A 26,484-nucleotide genomic window follows, 5' to 3' on the forward strand; every position below is an offset into this window, starting at 1 on the left:
TAATAAATATATATGTCGATATTTCGCTTATTCACACCGAATGGCATGATTCCAGATTATCCAAGAACTTTCCAATGATGTTGCAAATAAACTTTTGAAATATGGAAATATTTCCGGGAAACTTCACTTACTCACTTTCAGTTTCAAGCGAATTACCTCACAAATACTTTCACTGTATATTCTATCATTCCTTGAATTCTTACGACTCTCACGTTGTTGCAGAGAAATAGAATTACAAATGATTTAGGAGCGGTCGATGTATGAAAAATAGATTTGTTCAAAGAATCCAGAAGAAGTCTTCGCGGGAAAAAATCTATCAGCGCCAATTAATCAAAGTGAAGTTATTAACCTCTGAAGCCTCACACAAAAAGCATCTATATTGTCTCATTGACATTTCGGATGGCATTTTTACACTTTCTTCAAATATTTGTCAAATCCAAAAGTCTGGCGTTTTTCGGTAAGAAGCACTCTATCGTGATGGCAAAAGGGTAGAAAAAGGTAATTTAATTTCCATGAGTGAAATATGAGAATATAAACAAACACAATTAGCTAATCGATTATTTAACACGTGGTGTGTTTGTGAATATTGGGAAAAGGCATCGATTTTCAACCAAACAAATTCTTCACCATTAAAACTGTGCGGCAGATGGTAAAAAAAACTCGCGTTTGTGGATAAAAATTTTGAAGTGTGGCATCGTAACACGTCTATCGATGGGCATGGATAAAATGAAATAGTTACATCAAAACACATAATGAGGAAGCGAAATTGACGGTATCGGCAGCTCGTGGTGATATAATTTGTGTGCTTGAGCGATCAAAATTGATGAAGTATCGCACAATCCGCATACTTCTCCTGTTCTTATTGCTCATGCCCAGCAAATCACGAGCGCCGGCCTGAATTTGCATTCACAGGGGAGGCGATCACTCCCACCCGCCGCAATCGCGATTGATCTGGGAATTAATTGATATTGAGACTGTGCATTTGTTCGACATTCACAATAAATTGAAAATCTTAATTAACTTCATGTTTTTGTGATAAGTGAATTTTAATCTGAAAATCACTGATTTGGGTCAGTCGTAAAGTTTATGTACCCTTTTTGCACGAGCATGTTTGAGTTTTACGACTGATTTGTGATCATGGCAAATGTGTGAAAATTCAATTTTCTACATTTTTGACTTTTTCCGCATTTTCAATTACTATCCAAATACTTATTCCAGCTTCAATACAAACACAATTTCTATTCTTTTGGGAGCTTCCAAGCTGACTATGGGGAAAATTTACAGTCGATATGCGGAGAGAGTGTGAATGGAACGACATGTACATCGATTAACTTCTGACTTCTCTTTTGGTGCCGCTATATTGTCTGGGAGACCCCATAAATTGTCAAGGTGTTTGATTGCTTCCATGCCCACCAGAGTCACACTCAATCGCATAGATAAGTGTATGAAAAAGTGTTGACGGCGATTCCCGATATTCTCGAATAGATCACAGAAAGTCTTCGCAGAACATTATTTATCTATACTGGACAGTTTTGTGTGATAATATATCATTTTATTGAGCAATTTTCCTTATTCACAATCAATAATTACACGTCTGAGGTCTCCCATGGGGTGGGGAGTCTGTAAATCTAATCTCGATCTCTACTCATGATTGTGAGATCATTTATCTTGTGTGCGCCGCGTCTCAAAATGCTTATAAAACACAATATGACCAGTTGAACCATCGAATTTTCCCTCCACTCCGACTCACGTTCAATTCGCTTAGGTTATTTGTGAATTTTATGCAAATTCCTTGAGATTTGAAGTATTTTGTATTTATGTAATCCTGACTTGGAATTTTTGACAGTGTTTTTTTCCGGGGAGAGAAATATGCTTTCTCCGTTGTCACACTTCTTTCTTTCTTTACTTACGAAGTACACATCAATGTGTGCAACTCCTTTGCGATCGCTGAGTGATTGATCGGGATCACGGGCAAATTAATTACAGTGTATGCACGGATGAATAATTGCTATCTTACCATCGCAAAATTCACTCCACTGGGTGAATAGAGCCGATTTGTCTAAGAACATTTGCCGGTGTGAAGTCCATTGAGCAATTCCCTCTTCACATGAAATCATTATTATATTGTCGAAGGCATCACATGCTGATAATTTTCATTGTGTCTGCAATTGCAGTTTTCTTTCACTGAAAAATATTAATAAATCTACAGTCTCAGCCGGTCCAAAGCTCTGCACGATCGTGACGAGTCGAAAATTTCGTCATTCGCAGATAATATTGGCTGGAGATCGTTAAAAGGAACGCGCTGCTGTGGTTTCTAATATTCGTGGATGCTTCTACATTATAAAGTCAATGAAGGAGAGTCATCAGAATACAATAAGGCAAATTGGAAAGGTGCACGTCTGGCAACCTCTCTATTTTGACTCGGGAATGTCTTGTTCTCCAAATCTCATACGATTTTGCATTAATACGATCACATTTGCACATTGATCTCTCACGTGTGCCTGATATTTTTCAACAGCTTTTGTTGTCAATCTACTCCAAATCAGTGAAGTGTTTCAATCGTCAGGAAAAGAAACACAGCTAATAAAAACTCGATAAGATAAAGGTAAATAAATAAATTAATAGTATTCTTGGAATTATAATTTTCATCGGAAAAAAAATTTCTTATCAGTTATTTACACATGCAATTGTCCTGTAAATATTGCAAATTTTCCAGTACAGTAGAAACACGATTTAAGGAGTGAAGTCAAATTAAAAAAAAATGTAATTTTAAGTACATTCAAGAACTCAACGAGGCCTACGTGTAGCATGTAAATTCTCAATTTCAATGGAACTGTCTTATCACAGTATTCGCAGAACTCTAATCAATAAAGAATGATTCCAGGCTATCTCTCGCGAGTTATCATAGCGACATTCTCAGTACCATATCGACTGTTTGCTTGCGCTGAAAGTCCGTGTTGGTTGATAGGAAACTTTCAGAGAAATCCCCAAGACAGTTTACCACAGTATTTCTGAAGAAGTGTGGATTAATTCAGTGTCTCCGGTTTGTTTGTGATATTTCTATTCCTATTTCAGTTCAATGTTCAATTTGGCAGTGAATCTCTTCGGATTATGTAATATTATAATGTGCCTTGCACAGAGAGAAGTGCGAAGAGTTCAATTCGATGTGCAGGTTGTGCATTTAAATAATAAATCAAGTGCAGACTTCATTACATAACAGTGATTTGTGAGAGAAATTGGAGGAGAATAAAAAAGCATTCTTCCAGAGTTAGAGTTTTCTCTTATTTACGCCAATGTGCTTCGAAGTATCGTGATTTGATCTCTCATGGCAGAATACAAACGTGGTCAGAAGGGAGATTTCCATTGCCATTGGAGCTGTGACTGAAGGTAGGCAAAACAATGGTTTCAGTGAAGAAATATAGCACAAGTGCTAAAAGCTCCAAACATCCAAACCACAACTCAAGACGAGCTTTCAGAGCTGCAAAGTTGGCAGTGAAAGTGTTGGACTCTGTTGCCATCTCTCGTTGCAAAGTGTAACAAATGGGGAAACACGAAAAAGCAGTGAAGTTATGCGAATCATGTTTGTGTGACGACATGAAACAGGGTTGTACAATTTTCCATAAAAGTGTATTTGCTTGCTCTATTTAAAATCTTATTACAGAAATAATAGTTGTTCAAGTAGACACAATGCTAAAAAATGATACTTCGGGATATAATGCTGTTGGCGCAATAAATTATAGTACGAAAAAATAAATATCATAAATATGTACAATTACCGGATTTCTCATGGTGATCTAATGAAACTTAACCTAGAGGACACTATGTTATTAAGAGTTTAAATGACAAATAAATAGACTATTTACACTTAATACACTATGTAAATAGTAAATAATACTTGTGGAATTTGTCAAGTCTAAATATCTCTTTAAAATCATCTCAATATTATGTAAAAATCTACAACTCTCTACATTTTGGTTCAACTTGTCATTATACTTTTATGCCTTACATGTTCTATGCCCTACAAGAGTCTAATGTCAAAGATTCCTCCCATTATCTGGCAAGAGGAAAATTCTTTTTGGCACATAATATAAATTTTTATCTAATTTATATCACAGAGCATTAAGAAAAAAACTTTGTGGCAATTTCAAGCGAAGTGCTTCGCATTGTCAAATCTCTCTTAAATATAAAGTTTTCTTGCCTCTGATAACACTCACAAATACAATTTGTAGGTGATCATTACGCAGTAATGAAGCCGATACTCATAAGCACACCTTTTTAAATAATGCGAGGTATTCTAGCTAGATTTTCCAGTGGATTTGGGAAGGGATCACCTCCAAGTTGATGTGGAGGAAAATAGCATTTAGAAAAATGAATCAATGGATTGCACGTGATAATTGTTGCAAGTCTGGAATTACCAAAGTTTTTCGCACTGGAATTCCAATGAAGCATCAGTGAAAAGCTATTACAGTGAAATATATGGGAAAATAGTGTGAAAATCGCCGTGATTCTCTGAATTTCATGCATTCTTAACATTCAATACATACTTTTTTTTAAATAGTAATCGATGCTTTTGAGAAAAGTGTAATATATCAAGATAAACCAAATCTTTTCCTTGACTGTTTCTGTGTGTGCTTGAGTATCGTAAATAATTGTACTATTTGATGAAGATCAGAATAACATGAGTTTTGCATTAAGTATGATCTCTAAAATGATCTTATAATACTAATTTTGGGTGTTTTCACAATTGCAAATTAATGTCTTCGAGCCTGAAGGCTCGCAAACTAAGTGAACTCAACTGGCAATTGGACACTTTACCTATGTACAATCTATTGCTGTGACGCTTTCTTATTTTGCTTTATTTGCTGTCTTAACTTCTTAATTTTTCTCCTCTCCCTTGGATCGCAACCTTTTGGCTTTCCACCACATTTCTTGAGCAAATTCTCCAATCTCGTCTCCTGTCGCTTGTTCACCTGCGCGTTTAATGTGTGATAACGCTTCTCAATGTACTCTTGGAATTTCTCTGAGAAGTCGCCAATACCGATGAGAGCGCGTTTCTGAAACGACAACAATTGCATTCAGTCAGTGAGAAAATTCGAAAATATGACAAATCCAATTAAACTTACAATTGATTTTTCAAGTTTGTCTCTATTGATGATCTCGAGCTTCTCTCGCATAGCTTTTACGGAGATGTGCTTCATCTTGTTCTTCATCCTCAGCATGTCCGTGCCATTGAACATATCCTCCATCATGCACAGTAGCTTTTGCGTGCATATTCGCAAGCTCTTGAGATTTTCCGCCGCCTTCTGATCTTCTTCATATTGTTGAGTTTTTCCCTTTTCCTTCTCGTGCAGCTCATCAAACACTGCAACGTAGATTTGTAGACGCTGGTGTATTGCTTTTGGCTGCACATGAAGAGAGAAAAAGAAGTCGATCACATTTATTGAAAGATCAATCAAGATTGACATCATCAATCACGCACAAGTTGCAGTGCATAAATCAAATTTAGAGGAAAAGATTTAAATAATATCATGTTGCAAAGGATGGGGAGATCGACAAAATCTGGTGACTGCAGCGACCGGCGATGATGAATTCATGTGATACCCACAAGAAGACGAACCTGTTCATCTCCATTGGATTTGCCAAAGGGCTCAAAAATTCCGTAACATGGAAATATCCACGTCGCTACACCACGCGCTATTTCAGCAAATCATATTGACGATGGTTATTTATGATCGGATGATTTTTCTCGTAAGACGAGATCAACGCGAAACTTATTGTCTTATTCACTGCAATTTGTCACATGATATTACGTGAATAGCATATTGACATTTGGAAAACTCACCGCGCGGTGGAACTCTGGAAAATTGTAGGGTTGCACATCCCCCAGCTCGTCTAATCTTAGTAAGTGCCACAGATTTCGGCTGATGTGGGCCAAATTATTTCTATAATGAGTGATTGATCTGTTGAGAGCCTGAAACGAAATGTCACACAAATGCCATTAAATCACTGTAAAAATCCTCTTGAATTTGAGGTAATGAGGCTGATTTCAGTACTTAGATACTCTAAAGTCTGTCAAAAACTACTTTAATTTACATCAAATGTATTCAAAACCAAAATCAGTTTTTAAGCACAAAATGCATGAACAAGACATCATTTTAATGGCCGAAATGACTTGAAAAATAATAGAAATGAGTCTTAAATGCAATAGACATAAGTGGAACAAAATATATATTTTTATGCTACTTTAAATGCACCATTGCATTGAAATTTCCATAGATAGACTGAAAATGGTTCAAGATATGACGTCTTACACAGTATTGCCAAATCCTTCTTGTAAATAAAGGACAATAAATCGATGGTTTAACTGCTCACCTTGTGGAGGCTCAATTTTTGCTGTTTTCCCTTCAGTATTGTTGTGGTGTTGAGACGTCTGTCTTGTCCACAAATGTTAATCCAGGCCGCTCTATGGGAGGACTGGGCGGACAAGGCGGATGGGGTTGGATATGCTCGTACGCACACCAAGGAACATGCAGCGATGCTTAGGAACACGACGGTACAGACTGTCTTCCTCATGTCTAGAAACAGGAGAGATAATGATTAGACGCGTGCCGAAGAAGTTCACTTGGCAGATTGTTTGGCTGAGGCGCGCGAATCCCCCATAAACGCCTTCTCGGCGTGTGAGATTCTGTATACAGAAGTATTTAGTGCGAATTGCAGCTCAAGTATTAGTGTTCGGGGAATCCACTATGGAGTATGTATGAAAATTCTCACGATTGCACATTCATTGTTGGTCTCACCAACAGTATCAAATGGAGAAAATACAACAATAATAGCTCGTGCCGCGGTGTCGCGATCGCTAGAGAATTTGTTTCAATTAGATCTACACAACATATGGTATTTCCCCTGGGATGACGGTGTGTGAGGCAGTGAAAAATTGGAGAAAATCATATTGTTTTGATGTTGGAAAAACATTTCACACACCGCATTGCGCGATCCGCGTATTTTCACCAATATCAATCGCGCACGATCACCGGCATCCGTCGGCTAATGTTCTCTTGGCCGTTGGCATCGGAATCATATCTCCAAATCAATATCGCCCCCTGAGACACTAATTGATCTTGTGAATTGAATTTTTCCGGATATAAGTAGAACACATTAATACTTGTCTTTCGTCAATGAATAGTTATTTTGTCACACTCAGCAGAACATATCGAGGATTCGAGTGGGGCGTAAAGGAGTGAAAGAAATTTAGGTAAATTGCGAATTTCATGTGGATTACTGGATAAAATATGTTGTCCGGTGTTCATATTCGCGTTGTGACATGATCGCGAGTATGACTCTCTTAGATGACGACACTTATGATTCACAGTCGCGTGTGTCGGATTTTCGGCAAGATCGCGCGCTTGAGCTGCTTTGGGGGCAGGTAAATGGGTTAAGTAGTGAGATCACCCGCGATTTATTTAAGATCATCAATCAGAATTTTCTACACACACCGAATTCTCATCATGATGTCGTTAAGTCTCCCAAAGAGATTCCCCGCGTGGCGAGAATCCAAAAAAGTCTCGTGATCACTTAAATGTCACCCAGGATTCACAATGTTTCACTGAGAAGATGGCCCGAGACTTTCCATCTGGGGATACACAATGTCTTAGGCAAACTTGTGAAATAGTCACTTGGCGGATGGAGGTGAAGAAAAAGTCACTATTTCTGCACCAACAAATTGCGTGCGAAGGAAAATCGTCACAACTTCACACTCTGCAGGCACTTTGCAAAAATTATATCCATTTATTGGAGGAATTTATTTAAAGATGACAAATAAAAAGCCACTTTGCACTCTGCGGTCGCGAAGACGGATGGTCTTGAGAACGCGCGGCTTGAAGAGTGAGCGCGCGAAAAGCCCGGAGAGCTGAGATGTGATCGTAACAGAGTGTTTCCAGCAACTAACTAAACTATTGGCGGGCCTGAGAAGCTGTGCCGAGAGCTCGTCAGTGGCTGAAGGTAAATGCTGTCTCGTTTCGTACAAATGCTGAATCACAGGCCGAGTCCAGTCATAGCCGACCAACATATATCTTCTCTCCCTCGAATTTGGCCTCACACTATTTGCTGCTTTCTTCGCACGCACAGAAATACATGTGTAGGGAGGACCCCCCGAATATCAGCGGCTTTGCATGTGTGCGGAGGCACTTTTCACTGTGACTCAGGCCCTGTTCGCGATACTTGCGAGGCCAATACGTGGAAATGCGCCGCCAAGCGCCACGAGGACCACCCTTCCCGCTCCGTCCATCCTCCGCTTTCCCGAGAAATCCCCTCATTTTCCACCGAAACCCAGCCGACTTCCCGCCAAGGCGAACATCCGGCCAAGAGTCTCCACCCAAGCCAAAATCAATATGAGATGCATTCAACAGGTTGTCAACCACGCTTCAACCGTATTTCCCAGTGAGACTGTCTTATTTGAGCGGCATATGACGTCATGTGACGATTTTACATTTTCACACCATCGCTCGGAGCCGATAATAAGTTCTTCGTATACGAGAATAGTGAAGCGCAAGGGATTAATTGCTTTATGGGGAAAAATCTTTGACTACCCATTAAATGGATGAGCGAATAATTTGCATTACAATCGGCACTTATAGCATGGCAAAAATTGACAGTTATCAATGTACTTCTTGGAAAATGAGGAAAAACGCCAGAGAGAGGATACAATAGAGCCAGTTAGTCTGGGAGAGAAGAGCTCAAAAACTTATCGTGCGCATAATCTGAAGAAGTTGGAAAAATGATATCATTGCCCATTGACTAGGAACTCCACGTTTTATCTAATCTGCCCATTACATACGCAAAGAAAGAATTCGCAGTGAGAATTTCGTGCAAGATGTTTGTCAATTACAGTGAGCTTTTAAATTCGGTGGCGTTCCGCAAGATGCAATTACTGTATTACAGGATTTAACCTACGCGGAAAATAGGCTTTGTACTCTCTGAATTTGTTAATCAATGCTTAAAGTTCATTGTATGATTAATGTGCCTCCATGTGATTTATTAATCAATAGAGCACTGGGTGTATTTGATTTATCGTCGTTACCCCTAACAAATTGTGACAATTTCATCAAGGTTCTCATTATCTTTTGAAAATTACAAAATTAAGAAGATTTTCTCAGAATCACAATGTATTTGTTTGCTTTTATTTTCAATCTACACGTAGTTATGGATGAAGGTTTTCAATTTATATGTGCATTTCTTGAATAGCACAATATTTGAAGTTGAATAGGCTTAAGAAATATTTAGTGTTAAAATTCGGAAAATCGATATTTTGTTGTAATACTACATTGATCAAGCAATACCCTAATTACCAATTTATAACCGCTGATTCATGCAAACTTTCATCCATAACTGAATCAGAGATTGAGAATCTGGTCTGCACATAAAATAATAATTACCAATTTCATATTATCATATTAAATGTGGGCAAAAAGTCACAAGAAACTCTTCAATTTGTCACTTGTTCTGACATTTTTAAAATGATTTTGGGCGTTTTCCTTTTTAAGCTAAAAATTCAACTTAAGCAAAGGGTATAAAATGTTGGCAAATGCAAGAAAATGTTTGAAATTACCTGTTTTTGTTCGGAATTCTACTGCTCTTGTAACAACTCACAAATTTCTCCAAGTGTAAAATTGTCTAACTCTGAAATAGCCTAGCAAGTGTGCACTAACAGTCTTTAATAATAATGTCACAGGAAGGATTAACAATGATTGTGATGCTTCTCTGTTTTCACTCTTCAGTTCACTCTTCGAAATTCACTTGTCTATTAACACAGAATGCGAAATGTGTGCTGAAATTTATAAGTGTTCTCCAAACAGGAACTCAGGTGTGAATTGCGGAGGAGAAGTATATAGCGCGCGGAGTCCTGTATGTGTGTCTTGCACCTTTCGACGCTTACAGTGTTCTGCTGAGGCTCCTGAATGTGCCACTCTTTTATCAATCACTCTTATCACACAACCACACTTGACGGCCGAAGTATGTGAATTTCTTTGCGAATGGAATTGTGTGTATTGGACTATAGTAGGTGGGCACGCAGAGTTCAGCTCGGCGATTGGTTATTTCGGTGATGCCTTGCGGGAAGCCTTTTGCGCTCACATTTTGGGCTCTTTTATGGTTCACTCTGTTGGCCCACTCACACTCTCCTTGTCACTTTCGCGAGGGCCCGCATTATCACAGAGTCGAGCAAATACACAGTTTCGGGGGCACAACACTTTCGTCACTCCTCCATCGAATTGCAAAACAACGCGAAACGGCGATCCCCCAAATTCGTGGGAAATGCTTATTTATTTAATTATGCTGATTAGATTGACGCCTTTGACCCCCCAAATTCAATTGGTTAATAAGCCAGGTGGGTCAATTAATTAATTGTGGGAAAAAGCCTTTTACAAGCACCAGTTGGCATGTCCTTTCCGGTAGCTTGATAGTGACATTTCTCGCCCTCAAATAGGGCCAATTGAAGGCGCCGCTTTGGGCAGCACTTTTTTTTCGAAATATGCAAACAAGATAACCATTGATGACGTCGAATGTGCTAAAGATACACTACACTTCGCCGTGACTAATGCGTCCGAGAAGTAAAAGAGTTTATTGATGTCACAAATAGGCGAGCGCAAATAAATACAAAATCTGAAATTCCCATAGCTAATTCTCCCCCTAATGCACACGGAATAAACCCCACGTTTATTACATTTCTGGATAATACGGTGTGACATAAATTTTTAACAATTAGTCACCCAATGAAATACTAATGTTCTAATTGAATTAACAAAGTATGATTGAATCCCTGCAATATTGCCAATATCGCGTAATCACTGATGCAATTTGACGATATTTTAGTAATCTGTCACGGATATTTTCTCACCTGTGCGTCCGATGGTGAGCCGATGAGAAAAACATTTGAGATATTGGGTGAAAAAGCTATTTTGTTAGCCATTGGAGGTCTCTTGAATCTGTTGTGGTCTCCCTCTTCATCGGCTCAGTTGAATGGAGCGGAAATAGTTTACGTTCATTCAACAGCTTCTCGCAAGATTTCACTTGCAAAAAGATGAGTCAGAAGATCATGGTTCATTCATGAAAAGACTTTGAGAGCCTCTCAGGCCGTTTTCGCGAGAAATCACTGCCGAAAAACGTGCTCTCTAAAATTCCAGGCAACGTGCTCGATCTGCTATATTAACTAAATGTCAAAATGCGTTGATGAAATTTCGTCTAAGCTAATCATTGTCAATTAAGAGTGACGAAATTGTGGTGAGGGTGAATTAAAATCGAAGGAAGATGGTTCCTTCTCACGATTATATAATGAAATCTATGAGAAAACAACTCGTGATCTATCAGTGCAGAATTCTTCAGGTGAATCTGCTCGTGTTACTAATATCGGAAATGAACTCCCTCCCAATTTGCGCCCACTCACGGCATCGAAATTGTGAATTAAAGTTATTTTTAGATATTACCATATTTGACAATATATTTATTCGAATGCCTGAACATGAGGATTGATTCATCTTGAGCAAACAATGCTGAGATGCTGCACCCACGCTCACTCGCCAACACATTTGCTCCACTGCACTCTCGAGTCCGAGGGTGTCTTCCTAATTAGCCGACCATCCCCATTCACAACATCCACACATCTATTTCCGACGGCTCCGGGTGAGATCTTTTACACGTGTTTCCCACCTGAGCTTGGTGTATTTTTGTCCTCTCGCAACATCATTAAAATCGAGCTCTCCGGACATTCAAGGTGTTTTTAATTGCTTTGATATTTCGTCTTTGCTTGTTCTATTTTCTGCATTGAGACTCTGTTGGGGGAGTGAATTGTATTGATTGTACGTAGTTTCAGATTTATCGGACAGAAATAGCACTCTTGGTTCCATAAACCAATTAATTGACACACTCACAATCAAATTGTGCCAAGAGTTTAGTTTAGAATTGATTTTTCAGAAATATTCGAACGGAAACGGAAATGCTAAATAATACAATTAGTCGGAAGAGTAAATTAATCAAATTTCTAAGTACCTAACATTCCCCTGAAATTTCCATTCACAAGACATGCGAATTTGCCTCGATAAAGCTCAAGATAAAGCTTGTCTCAGCCACGCGATATCAACACAAGAATGTCCCTCGTGATTGATAGAGTATTCTTTCAATGCAGCCAGGTGAGAAGAAATTAACTTCCTCATGCAGCATATTCGGAAGGAAATGGAGAGTGATTCTTTCCGCTATGTTAACCCATAATTTTTCATAATTTGATGCAAGGAATTCCTATTTGATAACAAAGTAATCACTTCAAAATTGAACAACTTAAGCCTATCCATTTGATGGATACTCAATGTCTAGAGGAGAGGCCAATTTCGTGGAATTACTCAAAGTTTTAACGCTGATTGTCACTCACAACTGCGTTGATTATTGAGATTGATTCTCAATGAAGAGATGCCAACTGTTTGTGTATGAATCACAAATTGTTTTTTTTTTAGTTCTGCTCTTCCGAAAATCCCGCGCTGCTAATTTATATTTCCTCATTTACTACTTCTCTATGATTCATGCTCAGATGAGTTTAAAATATTTGTTTTAGCATATAGATGGGATGCTAGAATATCGTAATTATATTGTTTTGATCCTAAATTGCACTCAAAATGGCTTCAAAATACATATCTCTGCGTACGCTCTCACCATTACTATCGCGAGCAAGTGCATAATTAGTCGAAAGCTGTGGCGCACGATGTGTCTGCTACATATCTTGCCTATGCATAATACAGAATTTCCTCGAGTTACTCAATTTTTTACAGTATACATTGTAAATTCCATCGAGACAGTATGATATCAAATGAAACACACACGCTGGATAATCGGAATTGAATTCCGCGCATTACAAGAAAGGATCTCACAATATATTGGTTGAGTCACCGCACTTCGCGTCTCCCGTGATGGCGTGCAGTTGTCGAATAATTAAAATAATTTGTATGTACATGGTTTGTGAGGAACGAGAAGATGCCGACGTGGTTTGAAAAAAAATGTCGATGACAGAAAATGTGATTGCTTTATCAAAAGTCTGCTCGCACTGATTAAATGTGACAGTTAGATGGACAGATGAGCTCGCGTTCTCTCAAAGTCTAACATTACTGGGCAAATGTCTCTATCGAGGGCCAGATTGAGCCGCGAGTATTGTCATTTCATCTCGTTATTGCCGTAGCGATGGTCAGTAGCAGTGCGATGTATCGGTAATTGCGGCAATTATTGTCATTATGAATATCAGCAATGTTGATACACCACCAGTCCAAATGCTACTATTTCCCACCCAATTTGTATTAATTGTGATTGATGCAAATACAAGTCCGCGGCTTCGTGTTAATAATTTCGGTCAGATCCGAGTGCCAGTGCAGATATTACTCGTCTTGTAGCCTCTTCGCTGCCGGTGAAAAGCAGAAACCAAGAGAGAAATATAGCATTGCAAGGCAGCAGAAACCGTGATTTGTGGTATCATTTCACAGTTGCTGCGGTGGTCAATTTTCCATTTTACCTTTGGCAAATGGGAAACTTTAATAACCATGTAATGAAGTATCATGCGTATGTTTATCCTAATGAGCCACTTTTTTTATCTCAACACATCTCATTAAGGCGACGGCGATCAGCGTTGGCATATGCATATGTATCTTGGGCTGAGACGTGTATGGCGGACAGGGTGTCTTCCACACCATCTCGCAGGTAGCTTTGCCGCAAATTGGGCTCAATGAGTGCCAAGTAATTCACACAATTGCCCACGCGGACCTGCGGACAATTGAGTGGCGTCAGGGAAGTGTTCGTCATGATTTGCACTCGCCTGTTGGAGAAGAATTATATTTTTCAACTAATGATATTCGTCCGAAACACCCTTTAGCATTAAAACTCAATTACCGATACAATTGTGGAGAATGCAAGTAGAGTGTGTAAAAAATCATTCCAATGGTATGCAATGAGACGCGTATATATGTTATTAGTTGAAATTATTATTGCAATCCGATTATAATTAAGACTTAAAAATAATATTAAATGCAAAGTCAATACAGGCATTTCCTATGCCTTGTGCACATAATTAAATAATCATTCTTTCGCATCCAACTGCGGGGATGTGACTTCTGGAGACTGTGTCAATCTCTCTCTGCCAGTCACTGACCCGCGCGATGGAGCATCATTTCGGCTGCAATCCGGCCACCAGGCGCCCCCATCTGGGCCGTTGATCCCCGGCCGTCGTCCTGGGGTGATTAATTCTCCAAAAATCGTCGCTGGTGGAAACTCCATCGTTCATTGATCGGCGACAGTTTTGACTGCAAATGAGTGTGTGTAAGAAAAAATCAATGAGTGGACAATAAACATGACTTAGCCATGGGAGACGCTGAGAAATGCAATACAGAAGTGCTTCACTTTCAGCTCCACTTTGGGATGGAGTGCATGAGGCAATATATAATATAATTCATTATATTTGAAACTCAATGTGGGCGGTAGGAGTCGAATTTCTTCTGTAACAATGCCGTTTCGCACGTCCAGATGTTAGTCTGGGCATCAGTGGGATCTTCTGGTGCGCGGAAAGTTCTCTCAGTGCAGGTGTTCCTCGTGAGAGAATTTTCCAACATGCAAAATAATCAATTTTCCAGACTCTCCGTATTCCCACATTTCTGCTGATCTCACTACACTCACAGTAGTGATGCAAAATGATCACTTTCAGAAGGAAAACAATACTATGAGGTCACATTGGCAAGTTTTTCAGCAAGACTGCCAAGTAAGACAGATTGCAAGCTCATGAAGAAATGAACTACTGTTTGTTGCTTGGCGGAAGGAAGGTTGATGAAAGGTGTTTCCACATCCAGCGGAAAGTGAATTGCTTAGATAAAATTTTATTATTGCAGAATCTCAAGTAGTAGATTTCGAGGGCCATTTCCAGTGATAAAATGTGCCGAAATTCTAGAAGTGATGAAGTGTGACCAAAACGTCACTGATAAGACGCTATCTTGGCACACGCTTTCAGTATCTTTCAGTCATTCAGGCGCTTTTATGTTGTGATGAGATAATGCACGTATAAATAGGGTTTATTATTTTAGGAAGAAACAATGAGAGCATTTCCTCTGCAAATTCAATCTCTAACCAGTATTTTTATCTACTCTTCCGCAGATTACTCTTCGTCACTTCTTATAATGTGGCTATAAAGATATATTTTGTATAACAATCACCTTTCGTACACAAATATCCAATGACATCAGATGAATTTCTCTTGTCAATATTGTGACTAATAAAGCGCGTACGTGAACCTCAAGATACTTTATTCAGTGAGAAAAATTCCAAATCTTAAATTAGTTCCGTAATCCGCCTCTTAAACCACAAAACTTCCACAATTACCTGATTGATTATGTTAATCTTCTCTGGCTAAAAGCGCTAATCTTCAACCTCTTCAGCTTCTGATTTGACATGCGTGACGCAAAAGGATCCACAATAGCCAAGCGTATCGCAAAAGAGGCAGAATTTCGCTTTCAATTCAATTTTTGCAATTATAAATATGGTCATGACCGTCGTGACAGAATTTTTGGAACACGGAAGGTTATCTGGCTTCTAGGAAAAAGATAAGCGTGGCCCAAAGAATGCAAAAACTGACTGTTTTATCAACCATTATTGGAGAAAGTGTTTGCTTATCAAAGTCAACAGTCTCATAACAGCGTACTTCACATGACGGGATCAAGACAAAAATATTTTCTTGCGGCTTTCGTGAGTATCAAATAAATTATGATTTCGTAATACCCAATGATGTTTTAGAATTTAATCTTAGAATTTTATCAATGAAGAGATATTGAATGGAAAAACCTCCTAAATTGGCTCAATTTCATTAAAATAGCGACATTACGGGGAATAAATTCCTGTGTCGATCTTCAATGATATTGATAATTTCGCTAAGCGCGTAAGAATTGAAAGGTATTTATGACTTATGTGTTGAGAGTTCTGAGATATTTATTGGCCATAATATCTATTGCAATATCTGACACATTTATATCCTTGTTTATATATCAGGAATAAAATATCTCGATTACTTGAATGACATGAATTGATGATGCAAGTCTAAATGTAATATATTTTGCTAATTGCGGCATGATAAGTGATTATGAAGAGGTATTCTTCATGTGCCTAAAATATTCTGTGTGAAGCATTTTGCGAACAACTGGTTTCCACGAAGTTTTTCACCTTTCATCGATTAATGTTCTTCACATCGATCAAGTGAAGCATCGACACTTGTCACAAAAAGAAAACACTTCAACTGCAATATTGGCTTAAAGTGCAATTTAGATTACAAAATCTCGTTAAAAAGGTTTAAAAGTTAATTTGAAATAATCAACTCGTCGTGGGACTGAGTTATTGATCGTTTGAGATCATATTTCAAGATCGCCGCGGAGAAGCCATCGAACTTAATTGCTGTCACTATACGGTATTGAATATAAATAAGTCCATATGCAGATTTTTGTGTAATTTCGTATGCTTTTTTTCGTGCCTCCCAAGTGTCCACATGTGCCGTTGAATTGGTGAGACGATGAGAGAAGTGAGATTGAATTGGGAGGAAGTTTGCCTAATTATTGCACGCGGTCGTCGTTCGAAGTGAGTCAGACGAGAATTGTGTTCTCATTCCCGGAATTGACTGATGATTTTGAAGAATCCAAACACCCAATGTACTTTCATAAAGTTACGTCACGGTCGCCAGATTGAAATATTTACAGAGTGGCGTCTTATATGCATATCCGAGCGCGTGTGTGGGACCGAGAGTGAGCATGTTAGATATCTATGTCACACAACGGTGCCTCCGCGCTGTGACGTCATCGTTTGATTGACTCGATTAATCATATGCCGAGCAATGTTGGCCCAGCATAGCCGCCAACATTGCCGCAAGACGCGATTTTGGCGTTATCAGCCGCACGGCGATCGGTGACGTCTTGCTCGCGAGTCTCTCTAATAATAGACATATTCGTGATGGCATTGTCCAAATAAGCGCTTTGCGGTTCGATGATAGTGTGGGATATTCCGGGTTACATCTGCGAACGTACCTTTTGCATAGATATGCTAAGTGTTGAGTAAACGGAAAAGCAGAGTCATTCGGAGATGAGCTTTGTGAAACACAATTCTTTCACTTTCGTAATTATATCATCGCCATTTCTGACAAATTGCACCGCAATTTGTGGTGTCACACAAATTAATGATCTATTTGCAAGGTGGCTCACTAATACTATGTTTGGACAGGCCGCACGAGACCCTGAAACTGCTACACTGTGACACACTGAATAGTTGGACCCGCGGAATGTGATAAGCGTTGTCAGATAAGACGAACAAGTTGAATTCTTTTCCAATTTGCCATTTCACTTTGAAATTAAATATTTTTATCATGAATATTTAGTATTGTGTGCAATAATAGATGATAAATACTGAAGCCTTTCTCCATCTGATAGACAGCAAAGATTCGCTTTTGCACAAAGTCACACGTCTTACCATGATAATTTCATATGAATATCAAATTACCAACGCACTTGAATGACCCGCAAAAATTTCTTTCTTAGCATTCCTAGAAATATTTGCTTTAATGTTACCTATTGCTCAATTGTTAAAGAATTTCCAAAAACCTACGTCATATGAATATTTTTTGTGATAAATTTAAATGTAAAAAGGAAACTCCTGGCGGACAATTATGAAGTTGTTGTCATGTTAGTCAACATTCCAATTGACAGGTGGTCTGTTAATATAATTTACTCATTCCACTTAATTCAATAATGCAGTTTAAGTGACAAAATAATCACTCTTATTCAATCACGTCGATAGAAACATTTTTTCTGCTCTAACGACGTGATTGAACTCAACGTAGAGTCATTATTCTCTTCAAATGCATATCAATATTTTGCATAGTTGAAGAGGCAATGGGATGTCGCGGTGCGGAACTACGAGAGTCTGAAACAGTGCTGTTTTCGTTTTGTTCTGCAGATAAGGAGCAACTCAAGTGGAGCACACGGGCGTTCGTCATCGATGAGCAACGTCGTCGGCGGCATATTTGGTCGCCTCTTTGCCAATGCCTGGAAGTGCGAACTGGCGGACACGAAGCCGATGGTAAGGATGAGGATTGAGTATGCAATTATCTGCCACTTACTTTGAGAGCAGTGAGCCCTTTATTGTCGAACGTGGCGGCGCTTCTTCAGAGACGATAACAAGCACGCTGAAATTATTCTCGGGCGATTCCCAATTTTGTAAATGCTCCCGCGTCATTTGTTGATGTTTTATTGTTGCAGAGGGGCGATGTCTTGATGATTTGCTTGCTGCCGCGATGAATATTCTGCATGCTCTCCCCCTTCTTCCTATAATAACACCGTGTCCGAAATGCCTAACCCATTTATCATCACCTTCGCGGACTGCAGCGTCTTTTATCATACTTTCGTACGTGCAAGTTTGATCACAACATGAGGGAAGAGTGGTGATCTATTAAACAATATATATAATCCCCCCGTAAGACTCTTTCCCCACCTTTGGTCGAATGCCTGAGAAAACACATGCAGTCATCCTCTATTTTCGCCCTGACCGCGTGCGAGCGTCCAAACACACACACTCAGCTTAGTCACATCGCGTCTTATCAGCAATTATTGGAATATTTCATATCGCGCATCGAATCTCTTTATACACTCCACTATATGAGTTATGCTCTTCCACTGAGGAAACTCCGGATATCCGCAGCACTGACCGCATTTCGATATTTGTATATAATCTCCGCTGATATGATAAGCCAAAGCTCCCCATTTGCAACATTATTACATACATTTTCCTTAGAAATTATCTAATGCCTGATCATCGACTCAAAAATAAAATATCTGTCACTTTGCTACATTTTTCATCTAAGTATTTTTATCTCACACTTTTTGATTGATCACTCTTCAAATATACCATCGAGTCGTGCTTCTCCAGTTAAGTTGATACAGCAAAAATCCATGAGAGTAATGATCTAGCGAGACTCTCAATGATTTGCCGAACACAGGCGTTTTATTTGACACCTTTTTTGTGCTTTCACATGGGAAATAATTGTTTTGATATGTGTAATGTTGAGTGGAGAGACGGCGTGAGATTGTTCATACTATTATTTTATTTACGATAATAATCACGTCGATTGTTGCATGTGTAATAAAACACTTTTCATTTCTTCTGGCTTATTGAAAGCTGGGTGGGATTTGGGGAGGAATGTTGTCACGACTTGTCCACTCGAATTTCACATTGCTGCGATGCTACATGAAAATATGAGCACTCTTATCGCCCCGAGAGAATGAGAAGGAGAAGAGAAGCCTCCAGTGATCATTTGCTGTGATTAGTTGGGCATTTTGTGTGTATTATTGCTCCGAGGGGTTTCAGGGCACACCAGCACATAAAATATTTTCGAGCCACAATTCGCGGATCATCAGCATGGCCGAGAAGTCACAGATATTGCAGCTTGCTGAGCACTGGAGTGGAGAGTCTCTCGAATGTGAGAAGTGATTCCGTGTCACATTGGAGAATCACAGTCGCCGCAAGCTTTTCGGCCCTTTATGATATATTTTTGCTGTTCGCGCAACAAAATGTATATCTGTCTTGTCACCACACTGAATAAATCGTGCCACGGGCCAAACATAGGGTGGGAAATACCTGGTGCACCGCCAGAGATCGAGACATGCAAATTCACAAAAATCTGCCAACACGTTGCAAGAGTAGCAGCACCCTCATCGCCGGGCCGTCCCCTGTCCCGGGTCCCCGGGGGAGACTGAGCATAGTGGGAATGGCATGATCCTGATCAAACGGAACGGCAGCCGAAGAGGATGACAGCGTCCGCCTCCGTGGTCCTCCTCGCCTGGGGGCACCCGATGGAATTCGAGAGGAGAATCAAGATTTGGCGGCTACCCGCAGTCTTCAGCTCTTGTCGAGAGAAGAGTTCCTGCGAGCCATGTGTGACGGCACAAGAGCAAAACGACGATGGTGCTAGCGATGAAGGCTTGCTAACACGCTGTTGTGGCTGCGATTTACAAGACCGGAGCCATAGAGATATTATATTGGCTGGGAGAGCTGGAAAAAGGGCGACACTGTCAAATGCGACTTTGTGGTGCGAACACTATTGGCGCGGTTCGCAGTTGCCCAAGAGGGCACTCCGCTGCCCAAGAGGCAGTTAATGACAACAACTGACAAAACTCTTGCATTTCCAATAAATCGCCGAGCGGCTGTAACTCATTTGCGCCTCTTTGATGTTTATGTAGCATTTGCAGCCTCATTGCTGCCCATTTCCCACACACATCGCCGCGTCGCTCATTTTACCACCCCGTTCGCTGCTCACCGTGTGTACACAGATAAATTCTCTGGATGTCACATGGGAGCACAATCCGTCCTGGCCAGGGGAGCGTCATCGCTGAAGGAATGTCCGAGTGAACCTGGAACATAATAAAATGCTTCTAAATTATTACACAGATTTATTGTTTCTCAGCGACTACTCGTTGCAAGCTACATAAATTCTCCTTTTCGCTACCTTCATTTTGTGTCTATTTCACAAATCGTTCTCACTCTGAGAGGATGGATTGCAATGCTGTTAATGGACAACCCCTGAAATTTCTCCGCACATTCCCATGAAAATGGGAAAACAAGGTGAAATTGTACCAAGAGAGATAGTGAAAGAAGCGCTTAACAATGAATATTGTAGCCTGGAAAAAAATAATTAAAATAAATGACATGCCGAACACGTGACGATTATGGAGCATATAATGGGGATATTTTTATTGGTTTTTACCTTGTTCTTGTCGACGCGCAGACCCGAAAATTTGGACTTTTTGATCTCTTGAGTGAATTTTTCTTTTTGAATTTTATACTTTTTTCCATCTCTCCTTTATTCTACCCAGTCAAAGAATTACACCATATGTATATGTATGTCGAGCTGAATATTTAAATGATGCTCTTCAATATTCCGACTACAAAGACAGAGTGCTTCATTGGGGGGTTTGTGTGAGGTCGTAAAAAATATTAAATTAACAAAATTCAACGATTTGCGAACATTAAAATCACCTTAACGGTGTTCACAGACGGAATTATCATTATTCTGCAGATTATTTAAATGTATTACAATGTATGCTCATTGTCACGGGCAAATTGAGCTTGAATTATTAACATATAACTTTTGGGTGAATCATGTAACCGTGTTAATTTACAATTATCGCTTTAGAATTCCAACCGAAAGTCTCTGAACCCGCGTCTCTTTTCGGGCCTCTTTCGGGAGCAAATGATCCATTCTCATGTTGAGGAGAGTCACAGGGAAGCGAGTGAAATACCACAAGATCATTATCAGGCGGAGAAGATCGTCGCAATGTTTGAGCATTAAAAGAAAATCTGACACATCTCTAAGCTATTTTCTAGCTTTTTTTTCTGGGGTGTTTCATTACTAAAAAATGATGTTAATATTCATAATGTTCGGTGTTTCTTGTGGCCAAAGGAGCGATGATCAATATCGAAAACTTTTCACGACGGTGAATTATATTTCCGCCTCTCGTCTCGCCTGATCCGATGTCGTGATAAATGAAGGATTTTCAGAGATTTGACTTCAACTCACTATGGGGCTTCCTCATCTCCATCATGCCATGAGATTTGCCGCGATTTTATTTGGGCTCACTCTCCATCCTGGGGCCAACAAAGGCGTCTCTCAGTTCAAACTGACACTTTCATTCACACAAAATCTCATTCACTCCTCATCCAGCTTCAAATGCTTTTTACATCATCCATTTCAGACTGACGTACATAGGCGACAATTGAAGTAATTTAATTGCGCGGTTAATTTTTTACAACTATTCTCTTCGCTAATTGAAACGTGTGTCCAATATTTGGTTCTTGCGCAAGCAATCCGTGTATATTTGGAGGCATTTCATTAGGATTTCACGCTACAGTTTCCTCCACATTTTCCCATTGTACTTTAGCATTTTATGGGTCTCCTTGTCAGCGGTCACAGAACTGTGATTTTTGTCCACTATCACGTCAATGTGACGCTTAATGGTGTCATTGGCGGCTCATAAAATTCTGATTAAAGATGCGCCGATTGCAAAAGACGCTAAATTTTTAACATATCAATTCCAATTATTAGTTTTATTGATAGATGCATCGAATAAATATTGATCATGTACATTAATCCACGCATTGTAGGCATGTTGTTTATTTATATTCAGTTGTGAATGATGGCGGTAGCCGCCGCTTATCGGAGACTTATCTATAATAAAATGTAAAGAGACTCGAGTGTTAATAAATATATTTTGATTCTTCTTCTAATGAAAACACTTTAGCATTTAAAATGGCTATAACTCCAATTATAATTATCCGATTTAAATAGTTTTAAGCTCATTAGATAGATGTCGTAAAATTCTATCTCCCACTCAAACATCATAACTTGGTAGGAGCACCGCTAAAGGGGCTAAAGTCGAAAAAAACATTTTCAAAATCGAATAACTTGAAAACCAGACTGTGCATTTTCTTTAAATTTGAGTATGTTGTAGCTGAGGTCGAGACCTTTCCAACGAATCCACATTCATGAAGATTAAAATGATAGGAGGAGAGATATAGGGGGTCAAAGTTCACGCCTTTACCGGCCTCTACTGTATATCAGTCAAAATGTTTTGAATGAATTTTTTAGATACTTTGATAGTCCATATTGAGACGTTTCTAAAATGTGGCCATAATGTTTTATCAATGCCATAGAACCCGAGATGCATCGAGTAAATGTGGATCATTGTGCATTCATCCACGCATCTGAAACGTATTCGCGTTTGTGAAAGACTTATCTATAATCCAATGTAAAGAAAAACAAGTCTAAATAAATATGTTCTTATTTTTCTTCTAATTAAAACACTTTGGCATTTGTTTCTTCATCAATTCAAGGAATTATCGTAACTGATAAATAAATAAATAGTCTTTCTTGCACTCAATTTTCCAGTCAAAATATCCGCTAAGAAAGTATTCAACACTCGAGGGTAATATCGGTATTATCTGTATCACTAACCGAGCATATCTATTTAATTTCAGAAATGGTGGGAACGCTTAACCATAGATTTGGACGTTTGATGACCTCACGAATGAGCTGCTCATGCATTTTTGGTGTGGAAAAAAGTAATTAAATTTTTTCCGTGGCAGGTCTGAGTGAGACAGTTATAATAACATGTAGAATATAACAATAAAATGCCATTTAATTTTTCAGACCGTCGAACAAGTTTCGCGGGGAAGACACGCCGGGCCTCAGACACAAAGTTTTACGGGAATTTTTTGTGTGGCCGGTGAGAAGAGCAGAATGTGAAAAACTACCGGACAAAGGAGAGCCGACAGTCAAATCCAGCGACCAAGGAGTCTCACACACCATTAGCTATAAAAAATCATGGACACAATAAAATTATAAAAGCATCAAACTGGCACTTCATATTACCATAACAATATTCCATAAATAAATGGAGCTTTTTCCACACTGTGCAAGACACCCGTGCTATGAAATTGGTTAATATTTTGATTGGGTTTCATCCATAATGCCACTTTTTACACACTTACCAAAAAGCCATACTATAATGTATGTGGAGTGGATAGTTTGTTTGTACAATTCCCGGCTCTCTCGCTCTCTCGAGGCTTTTTTGTCGCCTCAGCTGAAATGTGTTGAAAAGCATATTAAGAATATGGTAATGGGATTTTAAACATGAATATCTCGATTGACTTACTAATCATTATCACTTCGACACTCTGTGGATAATGTAGAGATATTTGTGAGTGTTTTTTTGTTGACTCTGTAATCTCATAAATTTAATGGCTCGTTGATATATGCCACTATAGCGTGGCGACAAATTAATTTGGAAGAGATGTATTATATCAATAACAGAGATGAGATAGAGCCAAATAAATGTGCAATTAAATTAATTTAGTGCACAGTAAATAGAATATCCTCCCGAGCTTCGATGTGCTTCGAAAGCTGCTCATCTGCAAACTCATATACATATAATAGATACGCTAGAGAATCAATTGAAGTCACCCAGAAATCTGCAGAGTGAAGAGAAGTTCTTGCGCTTATTCCACAGCATAAAGTATTCTCAAGTGCGTAATGAGCAATTTTTCAGTCGTCGATAATATGTTTAACTTGTGTTACATCTCTCGCTGGCGCATACATATGTGAAGAATAAAATGAAAATTATAGCATTAGTGAAAAGAATCCCTGCTCGAATGCAAATGCGGCAAATCGTGAACATGCATAAACAATGCCAATTTATGGAGTGCTTATTCTTTACACTTATCCTCCTCATAACAAAATTATTTCACCAAGAATTGTGCTGCGAAGACTCGAGGTTGAGTAATTGTCGATAAGCAGATGTTTTAAGCGTATTTTTTTCAGCTTACTTAGCAATAAAGCATTTGGATTAGATTGATGAAGTCTTTTTTCGTGGCGATAGAAAGTGCCAAAGAGATTATTGCAATTATTCTTATGCATGTACAATTGCTTGTCTGTCATGTGCCAGCTTTTATTTAATTTCAAGCCGTCCCCATGAGGCATGTTTATACATTGTATGTTGTGAGCTTTTGATGTCGGCAATGAGTCATTATAGTCAATGATTGATTCACTTATCTTAATTATAAGAACCAAAACAACTTTTGCAGCTGAAGAATAGATTACACATCGGGAGAGGTAAAAAAAACTCTAGAGCTTTGAGTGACAGAAGATCGCTGGTGGTGTGTGAAAAATCCTTAAGGACGAACTAATGAGGTGCCCATAAATATTTACTTCAGTTTCAATGTCACGCTTCACGAACAATTTATTTGATTTATTGATGGAAATATGGGTTTGTTTTACAATGCCATAAACTACAGCGGAGGAACTCCAAATATTGCTTTTATCTCAGTTCATGCCGCTTTTCTATAAGGGTTAAACTGCCAGAGTCTTATCAATTTTATAAAAATAAATAAATGTATTACTTGTCAATATAAATATAGTATGAAAAATGCTCACCAGTTTTGAAAGAATGTCTGCGTTATCAGTGTACTGAGGAAGTGCAACGAACTCGTTTTATTACACCATGTTGTGAAATTTAATAATATATCACATTACTTAATTGAATCTTCATTCTCAAATAATGTCCACAATAAAGATATTTTGGTATTTGACAAGCTTCGTAATCCGTGACTGAATTCACTCTGTCATAGAGTTTTGAGTACCAAAGAAGGATTGCACGACGAAGACATTTCCTATTGGGTGTTTTTAATAATGTTTCATGCATGCCTGTCAATGTGACCAATTTTTCCTCCCTATGGTAGGTCTTTCCTCAGTTTGTGAGGGATTGGAGACACAATGCAAGCCGGTAAAATCAAAGTTGGGCACACATTTTTCATGACAATTATCCATATGAATACTTATCTTCCCTTTTGAAGGCACCTTGCTGTGCGCCTTCTCTCTTTGGCCATATAACTCGGGTCTCTCAGGCTCTTTTCTGCCTTCGTTCACCACTTTTAAACATATCCTCCTGGAGATTTTCATGTCACCTTTTTTATGCTGCTGTGAAATCGCCTCTGCTAACCGTAAAAACATTATTTCAAATTGAGGTGTTGCAGGACCTTGAGAGAATGCACAGGACGAAGCGCTTGAGCTGCGAAAATAGCTGACGCTGCTGTGCATTTTGCCATGTGTTCAAAGTCAATTCACTTCAATTGGCCCACCGTGTGTGACAGAAGGAGTGTGGAAGGACACCAAAGGCACTCTTTCAGACCTCATCTCACACTTCCTGAAGAGATAGCCCAAATACATATTGTGATAACCAATGTGTTTTGATAATTATGTGGAGCATTTAGTAGGGTTGTTATCTGAATAACATATTGAGCAGCAGCTGCAGAGTCCACGTGGAAAGCACTGAATTGTTGGGAGAGAAAAAGGTAGTGTTTAATGATTTACCAGCGACCTCCCGCACACAGAAGCCCACCGCAGTTGGAGAGGTCTCTTGTGATGCTCTCCAGAGGGGAAAAATCCCCATTAATTCATATGAAAAGGGAACTGTCCGGATTTCTGTAGTCACTGCAGCTCAATAGACAAGATGATTGAGATGTTAAACTGTGTTTTATTCTCATTCCTTTCAGGCAGTGATTGTTGGCCCGAAAGCAACGCCAAGAAGAGCCCATGGACAAAAAGGAGCTGCAGAGGAATCGACCTCCTACGTTAAAGTTAATTGGAAGGGAAGTGGCCATGTTTCTGCAAATATTCTCACAAAGCCTCACCGGAATGATTCTCAATGGAGTGTTTAACAATCATAATTCCATCTTCCTGAGGTCCTCAGCATTTTAGTCGCCCTTGTGAGACTCAGCGTGAAATTGCCTGTGAATGATTTTCGGCAAATATTGATCATTTGAGCAGGAAGGACACTTCGGCCATTGAATCTCAACACCAAGTCCGTCCTTCTGTGCCTAAGATCACCCACG

The 26,484-nt window shown here is 39.2% G+C and overlaps 1 protein-coding gene and 1 long non-coding RNA gene across 3 annotated transcripts; one reads left to right on the forward strand and one right to left on the reverse strand.

Annotated features, from left to right (window-relative positions):
- Positions 1-2,897: 2,897 nt before the first annotated feature.
- On the forward strand, positions 2,898-25,143 carry LOC132259499 (uncharacterized). 2 transcript variants are annotated; one of them, XR_009468318.1, is made up of 5 exons: positions 2,898-3,387; positions 15,166-15,753; positions 18,001-18,123; positions 23,074-23,181; positions 23,246-25,143. It is a non-coding gene; the product is annotated as an uncharacterized LOC132259499 (long non-coding RNA). The 2 variants fall into 2 exon arrangements; XR_009468317.1 differs by lacking the exon at positions 15,166-15,753 and having other exon boundaries at positions 2,904-3,387; positions 23,246-25,141.
- LOC132259945 (uncharacterized) lies at positions 3,622-6,573 on the reverse strand. Its single transcript, XM_059757786.1, has 4 exons — positions 6,373-6,573; positions 5,843-5,971; positions 5,124-5,402; positions 3,622-5,054 (listed from the first exon to the last, which is right to left on the reverse strand). Exons 1-4 carry the CDS (start codon positions 6,571-6,573, stop codon positions 4,827-4,829), a joined length of 837 nt encoding a protein of 278 aa, XP_059613769.1. The 3' UTR covers positions 3,622-4,826.
- Positions 25,144-26,484: the final 1,341 nt, after the last annotated feature.

Source organism: Phlebotomus argentipes, unplaced genomic scaffold, assembly GCF_947086385.1.
Source record: "Phlebotomus argentipes unplaced genomic scaffold, Phlebotomus argentipes genome assembly scaffold_18, whole genome shotgun sequence".
Classification (NCBI taxonomy): Eukaryota; Metazoa; Arthropoda; class Insecta; order Diptera; family Psychodidae; genus Phlebotomus; species Phlebotomus argentipes.